Here is a 15,526-nt window from a genome sequence, read left to right as displayed (position 1 = left end):
GGATTTTTGGATTATTGGATCTACCATAATTCACCATTGCAGACAATCAATAGTGCAGACAAAATGATCATTTTAAAATATCATCATTTGAACAACCTGAAAAATTAAATGAATGTAGCATATTTTGAAAATTGAATACAATTTTGTATTTAAAACATTTAGTGTGTGAGATTAAAAATCATCATTACGATGCAGAACAGAGTATATATCTAAAAAAATATATATTGGGGCTGTCAAAATGATCGCGTTAACGGGCGGTAATTAATTTTTTTTAATTAATCACGTTAAAATATTTGACGGAATTAACGCACATGCCCCGCTCAGACAGATTTAAATAACAGTACAGTGAAATGCCCACCTTTTAATTGTGTTTTATGGAGTTTTGCCGCCCTCTGCTGGCGCTTGGGTGCGACTGATTTTATGGGCTTCAGCACGCATGAGCATTGTGTAAGTAATTATTGACATCAACAATGGCGGGCTACTAGTTTATTTTTTGATTGAAAATTTTACAAATTTTATTAAAATGAAAACATTAAGAGGGGTTTTAATATAACATTTCTATAACTTGTACTAACATTTATCTTTTAAGAACTACAAGTCTTTCTATCTATGGATTCTTTAACAGAATGTTAATAATGTTAATGGCATCTTGTTGATTTATTGTTATAATAAACAAATACAGTCCTTATGTACCGTATGTTGAATGTATATATCCATCTTGTGTCTTATCTTTCCATTCCAACAATAATTTACAGAAAAATATGGCATATTTTATAGATGGTTTGAATTGCGATTAATCGTGATTAATTACGATTAATTAATTTTTAAGCTGTAATTAACTCGATTAAAAATTTTAATCGTTTGGCAGCCCTAATATATATATCTCTATTTGTACTTTGTCAGTTCCCACCAGTGACGGCGACTCCATAGTCTATTTGAAAGAATAATACTCACGTTGACCGATCCCCAAACTATTTGTCCCTGGGTGTTTTGGTGGTTTCTCACAGGAAGACATTGAGGCCCCCCGACCTCAGCGGTCATCGCCAGCTGACCTTTTGGACAGTGAGGGCAAACAAATAATGCCGTTTCCCATGATATCACCCACCACAAGTTTCTCAACCATTTGCAAATTCATGTCTTGTTCTGTTTTTACCCCCTGAGTTCAGCACTACAACCCACATCTCAGTAGAATACAACCCACATCTCAGTAGAACATAACAAGGAATGCATTTTTTTTTTCTTCTTTAATCTTTGTGTTGATGAGCCTATTTCTGTTCTGCTTCTCAGGTGCAGTATGTGCCTTTTGTAATAAAAGAGGTGACCAGTAGGAGAGTGTAAAGAGCTTATGAATACTTTAACCCCTTGATTTCTGAATTTAGAGTTAACAAATGTAAAGTGTAAATGTAAAAAATAAAGAATAAAATAGTATTAAAACACAAAAATGCTAAATATATAGGAAAAAAATAGAAAAAATACATCCAAAAAATCAAAACCAAAGGTAAAAACACATAGAAAGATCAAAGTTAATTCAAATTAAAAACAGGACAGTCTTAAAAAAACAGATATACAAACAAAAACTTGTGGGAGTTTCTTAATTGGGAGAAAGCAGGGGAGAGAAAACAGTATTGGGGCACAGAGGAAAAGGAAGAACAAACAGAAGAACAGAAGAATAAAAAATATACAGTGTCATACATATATACATATATTTATACACACACATACATACATACACACACACATATATACATACATACACATATATATATATACACATATATATACATACATACATACATATATATATACACACATATATACATACATACATATATATACACATATATATACATACATACATACATACATATACACATATATATACATACATACATACATACATATACACACATATATATACATACATACACACATATATATATAGTTTTAGTTTGAGTATCTGCCGCTCCCGATATTTCCCGATCCGATTGCTTTTTTTGCTCCCGATTCAATTCCAATCTTTCCAGATAATTTTTCCCGATCATATACATTTTGCCAATGCATTCAGAAAAAAATTAAAACTCGGACAAATATATACATTCAACATACAGTACATAAGTACTGTATTTGTTTATTATGACAATAAATCCTCAAGATGACATTTACATTATTAACATTCTTTCTGTGAGAGGGATCCGCGGATAGAAAGACTTGTATTCTTAAAGGATAAATGTGACTTTGTATATTGTGACTAAATATTGTCATCTAGTGTATTTGTTGAGATTTCAGTAAATGATACTGTAGTCATTTAACTGTTCTGCCCAAATGCATGATGGGAAGTGCTACCATGACTGTGCGTAGTGGCACCAATTGATATATCTTCTCTGTGTTGGGAAATAACATAGGGTGTTATGAAAAAGATCAACTACTACCTTTCTTCCCCACATTGCTTCCCACGATATTTCTAATTGTTGATAGAGGAATTTTAAGGCTTTAGCCAACTAAAAAAGGCTCCAAAGACTGCCAAAATTCAATCTACTCATTTTGTGCTGCCTTTTAACTCTATATATAGGTAAAACTCCGCCATTATAGATTGACCGCGACAATGCGTGAGTGGGTCGTGCAGCGCATGCGTTAATTGCGTTAAATATTTTAACGTGATTAATTTTTAAAAATTAATTACTGTCATTAACGCGATAAATTTGATAGCCCTACTTTAAGCCAAAACTAAAGACTCTGGATGAGTGTAAGACATTTTGTCTGTAACGTTAAATACAATTAGAAAACAATTTAATTAAAAAATAAATATATATAAAATAAAAAAAGGCATGTCCAATATTTTTTTGCCGATTCCGATACTTTGAAAATGACGTGATTGGACCCGATTTCCGATCGATCGGGACAGCTTTAATATATACATATCCTCGCTACTTCGCGCTTCAAACTTCGCGCCCTCAGTCCATCGTGGGTTTTTTTCAATTAAAAAATGAATAAATAAATGCAGCATTTTATAGAGCTTTCCCAATCCAATCACATAGTCTATCTCTCTCGATCCTGCCGCTTTTCTTGGTGGCAGTGCACTGGATTTGCTTATTAAAGTTAATGATGATTGACAGACGTTAAGGTTTGATCTTGCCAGGGACGCATGGAAGCCGAAACTTCAAAGTGCCGCATACGTCAATCATCGTTTAACTTGTTAACCAGTTGCTTGGGCAACTCATCGTGTGTAAGTGAGCAGCTTGAGCTGATTTGAGTGGACTCACTCAATGAAGCATTTAATAGAGACAAGCATTTGTCTACTTTATTCCTCTTTTTAAAATAATTCAGTGGGACAGTAACACGTTTAAAACTTAACATAATTATTACATTTGAAGTGCTTAAAAACATTTATTAAAATATACTGTATATCTGCATAAACGTTGTTTTTTTATTATACTTTGAGGGGGAAAATGAAAAAACATGTCTTATATGTATCTCTTTCCAATGCTAAGGGTGAATAAACACATTGAAAACAAAAAGGCGTTACTTCACGGTTTTTCCACTACATACATATGTACATCATTAAATAAACATGCAGCCTATTGTACATAGCAGTGCTATCATGATCTTACTTATTTTACCAGGGGACACAATGTGTGTGTACAGTGTGTTTGGGGCGGGGGGCACCCAGCAACCGAAGGATAAGAGGAAGGTAGATAGGTCATATACAGTAGGAGTGTGATAGGGCAAGGTGAGTGCTTAAGCAATGCCAGTAATGTGAAGTGGGGAACCCAATATTAGGACAAATCACCTGTTAGCGTTAATGAGTCGGCATCCTACTTTTTGCAAACTCATCATTAATCCTGGCACCAACCATGTATTTACTTGAATGTGTCTGGTTGCACCTAGTTATGTGTATACCCATTCTGGCGTGTATTGGTCATGCAGAAAATCTTGATCTGATCATGAAATACGGCCCATAATAAAGAACCAATCATTCGAATAACAGTGATGTATAATTAGCATTCTGTAGATTGGAATTTATACATTTGGATTTGTTAGACCCTATATCCGTGTATTTACAACAACCGCATAACGTGCCTAAAATCCGGCCAATATATTGCCATAGAAAATGAAAACTCCATTCACGGGCGATGCTGCTGATTGGCACTGGCAACAGGAAAAGATGACTTGAGATAATGTTTTAAAAGCTTTTTAGGTTTCTCGCCTTTTAAATTACCAAATTCACTCTTATCTCAGGTCAACACTGCACTGTTTTTTTGTCTATATGAAAAAGAACACTTTCCTGCCGATAAGCTTACCAGTCATTGGATTAAAAACAATCACTGAACTGACTTCATTTTTCCCATACCTGGACATTAAATTGATCTGCACTTGTGTTTTCTTTCTTCCGTTCTTCAATAACAGGGTCAACATGGGCCTGTAGGTCCCCAAGGCATCACGGGGCCCCCGGGGAGACCAGGAGATCCCGGCATTCAAGGGCCAAAAGGGCACCAAGGTGAAACTGGCCGTAGTGGCGCCAGTGGGCCCAAAGGAAATACGGTAAATTTTCCCTTAAAAAAAAAAAAAAAAAAAAAAAAAGCTGAATATGTAGTTGCACTCAGTAACTGCCTAATTATTTTACATAGGGAATGCTTGGTGTGCCTGGCTTTGCTGGAAACGACGGAATCCCGGTAAGTGACTTTTGCTGCGCTTATAGTTTGAAAGAAAATCTGTATTTAAATGATGCTTCTGTTCTTTAGGGCCACCCGGGACAACCAGGACCCAGGGGGAAACCCGGCGCCGACGGCTGTAACGGAACAGTAGGGGAATCCGGAATCCCAGGATTAATCGGGCGTGAAGGAGCACCCGGATTTTCTGTAAGCGTACCGCCGTTATTCTTTTGCAAATTGTACTTCCTATCCTTACTTTACGTTTCCTGTCAGGGGCAACCAGGCAGGAAAGGGGAGAAGGGCGACACCTTGGATGTGACCGTGTACATGCGGAGATTCAGGGTGAAAACGACGTCTCGCGAAATATTTGCCCAATCCCATATTTCTCCAACTAATATAATATTTTGATCTCTACACAGGGAGAGACGGGTACACCGGGAGCCAACGGAGCATTTGTAAGTTTTTGTATTTTTTTTTAATGGTACATGATGTCATATTTAACAGTGGTATTTTGCAAAAACGAAGGTCAACACCTGATCAACACTCGCTCGGAATCAGGAATCCCTGAGACTCAGGCCATGTCCACACGTAACAGGGTATTTAGCAAAAAGAAGATATTTTTCTACGGTTTGACCTAACATCCACACGCGCACGCAGATTTAAACCAGGGTTCTCAAAAACGACGGGGAAGGTGAAGATTTGCAAATTCTGCGTTTGTGGCTCCATCATGTGGACACTGATAACCGAAGATTTACGTCACTGGCTGCAACAAATTTTGTCCTCACGTCACACATTAGACCAATTTTTACATTTGGAGTATATTAAATAGGCACTTTTTTGCTTCCATTTTTTTTTTACAAACTCGTGCTGTGCTTCTTATTGAATAATGGGTATTTTGGACAATTATTTTATTGTTTTGAATGTACTTAAAAATGACTGAAAGCAGTTGGCTGTGGAAGTTTTTTTTTGTTTACACAAACGTGCAGGTGTGGAGGCAATTATTTTTCCCCGACATATTCGGGCAGAACCCTCGTTTTTAAAAAAACCCTGCTGAGTGTGGACATGGCCTAAGTCAAGATCAAGTATTCTGAGGGTTAAAACCAAGACAGAAACAACACCAAGACTGACACTGACACCAAGACAAGCCCTATTGATTATCAAGTCTGAGACCAGACTAAGATCTCATAATCTGTCTTAAACCAAGACAAGTTTCAAGTGTCCAACAATAACCGAGCAACAGTTGGGGAGTGTTCAAACATACAGATTTAAATGCAAGTTACTCCAAGATAATAAAATACCAAAACTTAATCAAAATCAGTAATGCTTGAGATTCAGTCAAGATCAAGACTTTTGAGAGTCAAGACCAAGACAGAAACAACACGAAGACAGACTGTGAATGAGTCTTTTGGAAATTAAGTCTAAGACCAGACCAAAACCTTTAAAACTTGTCTTGAACTAATATTAGTTTCAAGCACGCAACACTAGACGAGCGACAGTCAGCAAGCGTTAAAACATACGGATTTAAATGCCAGTCGAGAAGGATCCAAAGATCAAGACTCACCCGAAATCAAAAATCCCTGAAATTCAGTCAAGATCAAGACTTTTGAGAGTCAAGCTCGAGACAGAAACAACACCAAGACTGAGTCTAAGACTGACACTTTTGGAGTCAAAGAACAGACCAAGTCCTTGAAAACATGTCTTGAACCAAGAATGGTTCCAAATGTACAACACTAATAAAATCTGTAAACCACTTGTAGAGTTACTTATTTATTGTAACATGTGATATTTGACAGGGGCCTCCTGGAAACCGAGGATGGCAGGGAAACCCAGGTGTCCCAGGACCAAAGGTAATACAACAACTCCAATAATATGTATTTAAATATTGTGTGACTTTCAGGAGAGCTAAAATGGTCCCATTTGTTTATTGTTTAAGGGTCAAAGGGGTTCCCCGGGTCCTCGTGGGCCAAAGGTAAGGCATACTCAGTGTAGCTATATAATTGCACACCATTGGGCGACTTTTGCTTGACTAGTTGTCTTCTGCACAGGCTGTGCGAAATGTACTCAAGGGCATGAAAGGTGACCAGGGTGAGATTGGACCCCCGGGACCACCAGGAAACCCCACTCATCCACACAGTCAGCCCCCATTTGGACCAGGAGTGCGTTTTTTTTTTTTTTTTTTTTTTTTTTTATTTGCTTATAAAAAGTGTCCTAACTCTTTCACTGCCATTGACATTCTGCTGTGAATTTACTGTAAATGAGTTTATCACCAGTAGACGTCCTATCCATGTGAAGTGGGAGGGTGGCAGTGATTTCAAATGGATTAGATGTGTATCGCTGTCAATTGCAGCCAAATACAGTGGGGCAAATAAGTATTTAGTCAACCACTAATTGTGCAAGTTCTCCCACTTGAAAATATTAGAGAGGCCTGTAATTGTCAACATGGTTAAACCTCAACCATGAGAGACAGAATTTGGAAAAAAAAATAGAAAGTCACATTGTTTGATTTTTAAAGAATTTATTTGCAAATCATGGCAGAATATAAGTATTTGGACAATGCCAAAAGTTCATCTCAATACTTTGTTACGTACCCTTTGTTGGCAATAACGGAGGCCAAACGTTTTTTTGTAACTCTTCACAAGCTTTTCACACACTGTTGCTGGTATTTTGGCCCATTCCTCCATGCAGATCTCCTCTAGAGCAGTGATGTTTTGGGGCTGTCGTTGGGCAACACGGACTTTCAACTCTATCCACAGATTTTTTATGGGGTTGAGATCTGGAGACTGGCTAGGCCACTCCAGGACCTTGAAATGCTTCTTACAAAGCCACTCCTTTGTTGCCCTGTCTGTGTGTTTGGGATCATTGTCATGCTGAAAGACCCAGCCACGTCTCATTTTCAATGCCCTTGCTGATGGAAGGAGATTTTCGCTCGGAATCTGTCGATACATGGCCCCATTCATTCTTTCCTTTATACAGATCAGTCGCCCTGGTCCCTTTGCAGAAAAACAACCCCAAAGCATGATGTTTCCACCCCCATGCTTCACAGTGGGTATGGTGTTCTTCAGATGCAATTCAGTATTCTTTCTCCTCCAAACACCTGTGTTTCTACCAAAAAGTTCTATTTTGGTTTCATCTGACCATAACACATTCTCCCCGTCCTCTTCTGGATCATCCAAATGCTCTCTAGCGAACCGCGGACGGGCCTGGACAAGTACTGGCTTCAGCAGGGGGACACGTCTGGCAGTGCAGGATTTGAGTCCCTGGCGGTGCATTGTTTTACTGATAGTAGCCTTTGTTACTGTGGTCCCAGCTCTCTGTAGGTCATTCACTAGGTTCCTCCGTCCGGTTCTGGGATTTTTGCTCACCGTTCATATCGTTCTGACGCCACGGGGTAAGATCTTGCATGGAGCCCCAGTTCAAGGGGGATTATCAGTGGTCTTGTATGTCTTTTCTAATAATTGCTCCCACAGTTGACTTCTTTACACCAAGCGTTTTACCTATTGCAGATTCAGTCTTCCCAGCCTGGTGCAGGTCTACAATTTTGTCTCTGGTGTCCTTCGACAGCTCTTTGGTCTTGGCCATAGTGGAGTTTGGAGTGTGACTGACTGAGATTGTGGACAGGTGTCTTTTATACCGATAATGAGTTAAAACAGGTGCCATTAATACAGGTAACGAGTGAAGCCTCGTTAGACCTCGTTGGAAAAAGTTAGACCTCTTTTACAGCCAGAAATCTTGCTTGTTTGTAGGTGACCAAATACTTATTTTCCACTCTAATTTGGAAATAAATTCTTTAAAAATCAAACAACGTGATTTTCTGTGTTTTTTTTTCCCACATTCTGTCTCTCATGATTGAGGTTTACCCATGTTGACAATCACAGGCCTCTCAAATATTTTCAAGTGGGAGAACTTGGACAATTGGTGGTTGACTAAGTACTTATTTGCCCCACTGTATTTGATAGTGAGGTGTTTAAATATCATGATCATTTTAGGGCCCTGTTGGACCTAAAGGGTTTAAAGGAGAACCAGGAGATTTGGTAGGTGCTCGCTTCCACTTCAAGCGCTTTACTGCTCTTATTTTATCGTTAGGGATCATTATTCTTGTTTATTTACAGGCTGATAACAAAGGAGAAACTGGAATTAATGGCTTCCCGGGATCACGAGTGAGCGCTTAATTGCCCATTTCTGATAGAATTGATTTTGTCTTTAAAATGTGCATTGGATGCTCTTATAGGGTTTGCCTGGTGCACCAGGGAGGGCTGGTCCAAGGGTACGTTAAGGATGACACATTTGATTCGGTGTTATATTACAATGCAATAATGAGTCTTTCTTTCAGGGGGAGTTGGGAGAACCAGGACCATTAGGACAAGAGGGTGTAAAGGTAAATATTTTTTGTGAGATTCAACATTAAACTTTATCCAAGAGGTTCAAATTGCTTTAAATCTCAGCATAGATTTGAGACATTTGCAGGATTGTTATCATACATTGATCTAGATCAGACATGTCCAAAGTCCGGCCCGGGGGCCAAATGCGGCCCGTGGTCAAATTTCATCCGGCCCCCAGCCTCTGTCATAAAATCAATAACGTCTGGCCCGCACACAAACTTAATAAATTGGTTAGCAGTACTGCTAATAGCATATGAGGTAGCTTACACACTAAATGCTGCTCCTCATTTACCCATTAAAAAGCAACATTATTCTAAGTAACATTACCCCGTGTGACCTTTTACTCACAATTTTCTAAAATGGCGACAATCAACAAAAAAAAAGTTGACTGTGGTGGCAGACGCTTCAAGAATAGGTGGAAATTGGACTTTTTCTTCACTAAAATCCGCAACAACTGTGTTTGTCTCATTTGCAAAGAGACAGTTGCTGTTTTTAAAGCGTTCAATGTATGTCGATTTTAGCAAACAAGACACGCTGACATGTATGACAAGATTACAGGGAAGATACGTAGTGAGAAATTGAAGCAACTTGAAGCTAGTTTAATGTTACAGCAGCACTGTTTCACAAGAGCCCGAGAGTCGAAAGCTTAGCCACAAAGACTAGTTGCGAGTTTGTTGAAATTATTAATTAAAAAAATAAAAAATAAAGCAAATGTGACACACATAATGGCTCGCTAAAATTTGCTTAAATATATTGTTCAACATAAAGGACCTCACCCAGGGTCGGCCCCCCACATGTTTACCATACCAAATCTGGCCCCCTTTTAAAAAAGTTTGGACACCCCTGATCTGGATCGATAGACACTAAATTTAATCCACGCATTTGTGGTGAATACATGAGTTGTACGAATTTTGTATCTTAGGGAGTGAGAGGTGAAGCGGGGGAACTGGTTTCATCAGGATTTTGGCCCTGGTCTTCATCAGGTATCTTCAATTTTACAGAAATAAAAATGTCTAGATGATATTATTAAATGCATTTCATTTTCCTTACCTTCTAAGCTGGTCCCCGTGGTCCCATCGGTGAGACGGGACCCCAAGGTCCAAGGGGTCCGATAGGAGATCAAGGCATTCCTGGGCCACCAGGAAGAACCGCTTCGTACACACAGCAACAAGGTCAAAGACAAAGATTATAGCAGTTATTAACGTAACTCAGTGCCATTGGCAATGAAAACAGTCCAATCACGTGGCCCTTTTCATCCTTCTGCTGTGAATTGAAATGAGTTTGCCTCTAGTGGATGTCTCATCCATTTGAACTGGAAGGGTTAGCAGAAACGTTCGCTATAGCTCTCCCAGTGACAGTGATAGCAGAACCACATCTTCTCTAAAAAGGAACTGTTTTCACATTAAACGATAAGGAACGTTTTATATCATGATTACGATACGCCATGATATGATACATTTTTAATAATTTGGTGGAAAATTATACAACAATTATGACAGCTTTCCTCCCTTTCATATCTAATTATCTACTTATACTTTTCACTAGTCGGTTTGACTCTTAAGACTGCTGTATACATGGAACAGTGAAACAGTGGACCAGCTGTACACCCTCTGCAGGGTCCTTGAGGGTGCATGGGAGTTCGCCCAATCGTTCTACATGTGTTTTGTGGATTTGGAGAAGACGTTTGACCGTGTCCCCTGGGGAGTCCTATTTGGGCTGCTTCGGGTGTATGGGGTACCGAGCCCCCTGGTAAGGGCTGTTCAGTCTCTGTATGATTGGTGCCAGAGTTTGGGCTGCATTGCCAGCAGTAAGTCAGATTCGTTCCCAGTAAAGGTTACTCTGCCAAGGTTGCCCTTTTCTCACTGATTCTGTTCATAACTTTCATGGACAGAATTTCTAGGTGCAGCCGAAGCATTGAGGGGGCCGGTTTGGTGGCCTCAGCATTGTATTTCTGCTTTTTGCAGATGATGTGGTGCTGTTGGCTTCATCAAGCTGTGATCTCCACATTTCACTGGAGCGGTTCGCAGTGGAGTGTGAAGCGGTTCGGATGGAGAGCAGTTCCTCCAAATCCGAGACCATGGTCCTCAGTCAGAAAAGGGTGGCTTGATCTCTGCGGGTCGGGGATGAGAACCTGCCCCAAGTGGAGGAGTTCAAGTTTCTTGGGTTCTTGTTCATGAGTGAGGGTAGGAGAGAGCTGGAGATCAACAAGCGGATCAGTGCAGCATCTGCTGTGATGCGGACTCTGTACCGGTCCGTTGTGGTGCTGAACCAAAGGGCGAAGTTCTCAATTTACCAGCCGATGTTCGTTCCTAACCTCACCAATGGTCACGAGCTGTGGGTCGTGACGGAAAAAACAAGATCCCGCATACATGTTGCTGAAATGAGTTTCCTTCGCACGGTGTCCAGGTTCTCTCTTAGAGATAGGGTGAGAAGCATGAGTCATCAGGGTCGAGGCACTACTCCTCTGCGTTAAGAGGAGCCAGGTGAGGTGGCTCGGGCATCTGGTTTGGATGGCTCCTGGACCCCTCCCTGGAGAGGTATTCTGGGCATGTCCCACTAATGGGAGGTCCCGGGGATGACCCAAGACACGCTGGAGAGACTATGTCTCTTGGCTGGCTTTGGAACGCCTTGGGATCCCGCCTGAGGAGCTGGTTGAAGTGGCTGGGGAAAGGGAAGTCTGGGCTTCCCTGAAAAAGCCGCTACCCCGCGACCTGACTCCAAATTAAGCGGTGTTTGTATGTTTGGTTGGTTGGTTAACTATTAAATGGAGATAGAGACATCTTGAAGCCATTTTGTGGTAATACAGTACTTTGGAAATAGAATCCCGAACCGTAGCAAGCCAGTGCAAATTTGGCCCCATCTGCTGGCCAAAATGTGCATTGCAAGAACAGGTTTATGCAAAATGTCGATTCAAGTTTTATATTGTTTTGATAATATACAGTACATCATCGTATCGTACAGCACTTTGAACACACAGTACCTTAGGTATTTTACCACTTACAACAACAAACATGCCACTTCAGGGTCAAAACTTGACCAACTAACTGTTTGAACTCTTTCTTTGGACGGTCAGTGTTTGACTACGGCGGGCCATTTGGAAGAAAGGGGGAGCCCGGAGAGAAGGGCCAACAGGGAGAAAAAGGAAGTCCTGCTATCAGTGCAGGCCCACCTGGCTACCCTGGTCGCCCCGGTTCTCCAGGTCCTCCGGGGCCCAAAGGATCATGTGAGTAAAGACGTGGGATTGTTCATGATCTCTTCACATTCCTAAAGTAGCTAAACATCAAATGATTATGTCTGACGCGTCAAGGGGAAGATTTCTTCAAGGGATCTCCTGGTGGTAGAGGAAGGCCTGGAAATGCTGGTTTCAAGGGAGTCAAAGGTTCCGTTTTGCCTGTTTTTTGCTTGAAAGATAGCTCAAAGTCAAATTTTAAGTGAAATTTGTTGATTTGTGCCCCTAGGTGATCACGGGCAATGTGAATGCACCGTTAACAACTCCCCACCAGGACCAGTTGGGCCAGTCGGTGACTCTGGTGACCCTGGAATGACTGGGGAGTTTGGCCAGGAGGGTGACATTGGCAACCCTGGACCCTCGGGAGTGGATGGATTGCCAGTAAGAGAAGTCAGACATTGTTCAAGTTCCTTCTCATTTCTCTTGATGGCTTCTTATCACAGGGAAGCCCTGGGTTCACTGGTGAGCCAGGTCCAAAAGGCAGAAAAGGAGACACAGCTGTGGCCACACAGAAAGGTGAGCTTTATTGATTTAAGGTTCCATACCCGGTGCAAACATGCTACACTGTTCGCTAACATACCTCAACAGCATCTCCAATGGTTTTAGCCAAGTAGTGTTTTCCATTTTGTCCCAGTTGCTTCAAGAATAGACTCATCATAATGTTCACAGGCTTTCGTGGCGACCCTGGGCTTCAAGGGCAAGATGGTGAATTAGGAACACAAGGATTTCCAGGCCGAGTTGGTCTGCCAGGCTTTCCTGGAAATCGAGGTCTTCCAGTGAGTCCCGTAGTTTTTCCCAAAATATCACCAATCATCTGCTCGGGGCAGTGATTGAAGGTGTCCTTCACGTAAACAGGGAGATGATTCCAAAGGGGAGAGAGGAGAAAAAGGTTTCTCTGGCGTACCAGGTCGATCTGGTGCACCTGGACTCAGAGGAGAGCCAGGTCTAGAGCTTGAGGGTGTCAAAGGCCAACCCGGTTTACCCGGTGATGCAGGTCTTGATGGTTATCCTGGAGTTGCAGGAACACCTGGTAGTCCAGGTATGAAGCATCTAATTGATTCTATGACACAGACGCTCCCTCATCTCATTTTCTTTTTACTAAGTCTTTACACTTTATTAATCCTCATAAAAGCACTTTTCTTTTTTTTGGCAAAGCATTTGTTTTGAAAATATTCATGGCTTTGGAATTAAAAAGAAGGTTGCATGATGAGTATATTTTACTATTGTACTTTTACTTTTCCTTCTGGGCATCCAGTTGACAACTTTGTTGCAGGGCCTGCACCCATCAAACCAGCTCAGGCCGGGCTTGTTTGCAAAATAATGCTTGTGCTTTTTTTGGAATAACTCTTGTACCGAATGCTTCTCTGGTTCTTTCTCTTTTGCGACTGAAAGGCGGCTGTAGTCCAACAGGAGATGGAGGACAATGGGATGTAACAGGTAGCAGGCATAATGATGTTTTCAAGTGTCTTTGTGCTTTGCCTTGTGTGCATGAGTCTTGAGAGAATTAAATTGCTTTCGATTTGATGTGAAAGGACAACTGTGGTAATATACAAGAATATTTTTTTGCATTAGCTATCTTTAAACACAATCCACGCTGGGCAGCAGTCAAAGTCACCATATTTTTTAGTTGCACAGTTAATTCAGTTTATAAACATGATAAACAGTAAATCCTTTGGTGATGTGCTTATTGTTACTTTCTTTATAGGTCCATGTGGCAGTTTTCCAGGACCACCTGGACTGCCTGGTTCTCCTGGACCCAGAGGATTACCTGGTCTTACAGGTAAAGAACACCAAAGTGGTCTTACTTTTGAACAAATGGGACTTACAATTGTTTTTCTATCATGAACTCTCAGGCCTTCAGGGTGAGAAAGGTCTGCCGGGGCTTTTTGGAGTAGAGGGGGTAAAAGGAGAAAGAGGAGACTATGGTCTTGTTGGCCTCCCTGGACCACCAGGTCAGATATGACAGCTATGAAACCTAAAATTAGTAGACTTGTCATATTGCTGTTTTAACCGGAAAGATATTTTATTATAGGTTTTACTGGCCCCCGCGGTGATTTGGGCTTGCCTGGCAGAAAAGGGTCAGATGGCTCACCAGGCGTGCCTGGACTGGCTGGACGGAATGGACCTTCCGGAGAAAAGGGATTCCATGGGGACATATTGGGTGCACTGCCAGGGCCCCCTGGTGACCCAGGATTGTATGGATTTCAAGGGAGCAAGGGTTTTGCCGGAGATCAGGGAGAACCTGGCTATCCAGGTAAGTACATTTTGCACAAACTAGGGAAACATAAATAGGACAGTAAAAACCATTTGGCACGGGCTGAAATCTTTGGTCACCCTCAGAGTTTTTGATTGCATTTACCTTGGAAATCTGTCTATCTCTCCAGGAATGGGAGGCGCACCTGGTATGGTTGGCTCCAAAGGCAACATTGGCCCTCCAGGCCTGCAGGGAGTGGAAGGAAGTCCTGGAGCAATAGGCAGTTATGGCTACCCTGGGGATCCCGGCAATACTGGTCCACCAGGGCCACAGGGTGCTATTGGACAACCAGGTGACACCCTAAGAGCACTTATCTTTAGAACATTCTAGTCTATATCAAATTCACCTCATATCTAATGCACCTGTTCTACAGGGTTAACTGGTGAAAGAGGAACGGAAGGAACCCCAGGTGCTCCAGGCCCATTGGGAATAAAAGGTTTACCAGGGGAACCTGGTAGCTTTGGTGTTCTTGGGGAGAAAGGCTCACCGGGTATCATTGGAAAGCCCGGGCCAGATGGAAGACAAGGAGCTCCAGGAATGAAAGGTCAGTACCACATTTCTTTAGTTCGGTAACACACCTAAATATCCAGGATCTGAGCATTTCAGTGAACCAATTTTTTCCATTTCAAGGGTACAAAGGGTCTGCTGGCATGTCTGGCTTTGGTGGTGTACTTGGAAATACAGGCGTTAAAGGAGAAGATGGGATAAAGGGAGACACCGGACAGCCAGGTCAAATTGGCCCTAAAGGAATGACCGGCACAACCGGAGAAAAAGGTAACCGATCCACCTTTGCTAAAATGTGATCTTACCGTTTCTAGAGAAACTGATTACTCACTGTCACTTGCTGCTGAATTAATTGTTGTTTGCTAGGTGATCGCGGATTAAGAGGCCCACCCGGCGAGAAACCAGACATTCCTAAACAGATCATTGTCAAGATGAAAGGAATCAAGGGAGAAAGTGGAAATATAGGAAATCAAGGCTTCGTCGGACCGAGAGGTTAATCAGATTGTTGTCA

The 15,526-nt window shown here is 41.4% G+C and overlaps 1 protein-coding gene across 2 annotated transcripts in view; it reads left to right on the top strand.

Annotated features, from left to right (window-relative positions):
* col4a2 (collagen, type IV, alpha 2) overlaps positions 1-15,526 on the top strand; it is an 87,556-nt gene that overhangs the window by 65,851 nt on the left and 6,179 nt on the right. Inside the window, exons 5-32 of one of the 2 annotated variants that reach the window (XM_057852160.1) lie at positions 4,405-4,539; positions 4,626-4,670; positions 4,740-4,856; positions 4,923-4,991; positions 5,069-5,104; positions 6,443-6,496; positions 6,583-6,618; positions 6,695-6,805; positions 8,636-8,680; positions 8,759-8,806; positions 8,878-8,913; positions 8,980-9,024; positions 9,951-10,011; positions 10,087-10,200; positions 12,102-12,251; positions 12,336-12,407; positions 12,487-12,638; positions 12,701-12,773; positions 12,927-13,033; positions 13,113-13,296; positions 13,650-13,694; positions 13,963-14,037; positions 14,111-14,209; positions 14,290-14,511; positions 14,642-14,803; positions 14,885-15,055; positions 15,142-15,285; positions 15,382-15,507. In XM_057852160.1, coding sequence (XP_057708143.1) covers positions 4,405-4,539; positions 4,626-4,670; positions 4,740-4,856; positions 4,923-4,991; positions 5,069-5,104; positions 6,443-6,496; positions 6,583-6,618; positions 6,695-6,805; positions 8,636-8,680; positions 8,759-8,806; positions 8,878-8,913; positions 8,980-9,024; positions 9,951-10,011; positions 10,087-10,200; positions 12,102-12,251; positions 12,336-12,407; positions 12,487-12,638; positions 12,701-12,773; positions 12,927-13,033; positions 13,113-13,296; positions 13,650-13,694; positions 13,963-14,037; positions 14,111-14,209; positions 14,290-14,511; positions 14,642-14,803; positions 14,885-15,055; positions 15,142-15,285; positions 15,382-15,507 — 2,734 coding nt within the window. The remainder of the gene's footprint in view (positions 1-4,404; positions 4,540-4,625; positions 4,671-4,739; positions 4,857-4,922; positions 4,992-5,068; positions 5,105-6,442; positions 6,497-6,582; positions 6,619-6,694; positions 6,806-8,635; positions 8,681-8,758; positions 8,807-8,877; positions 8,914-8,979; positions 9,025-9,950; positions 10,012-10,086; positions 10,201-12,101; positions 12,252-12,335; positions 12,408-12,486; positions 12,639-12,700; positions 12,774-12,926; positions 13,034-13,112; positions 13,297-13,649; positions 13,695-13,962; positions 14,038-14,110; positions 14,210-14,289; positions 14,512-14,641; positions 14,804-14,884; positions 15,056-15,141; positions 15,286-15,381; positions 15,508-15,526) is intronic. The other variant, XM_057852161.1, reaches the window with a different exon arrangement.

Source organism: Corythoichthys intestinalis, chromosome 12 (genome assembly GCF_030265065.1).
Source record: "Corythoichthys intestinalis isolate RoL2023-P3 chromosome 12, ASM3026506v1, whole genome shotgun sequence".
Taxonomy (NCBI): Eukaryota; Metazoa; Chordata; class Actinopteri; order Syngnathiformes; family Syngnathidae; genus Corythoichthys; species Corythoichthys intestinalis.
This window is presented reverse-complemented; position numbering and strand designations above follow the sequence as displayed.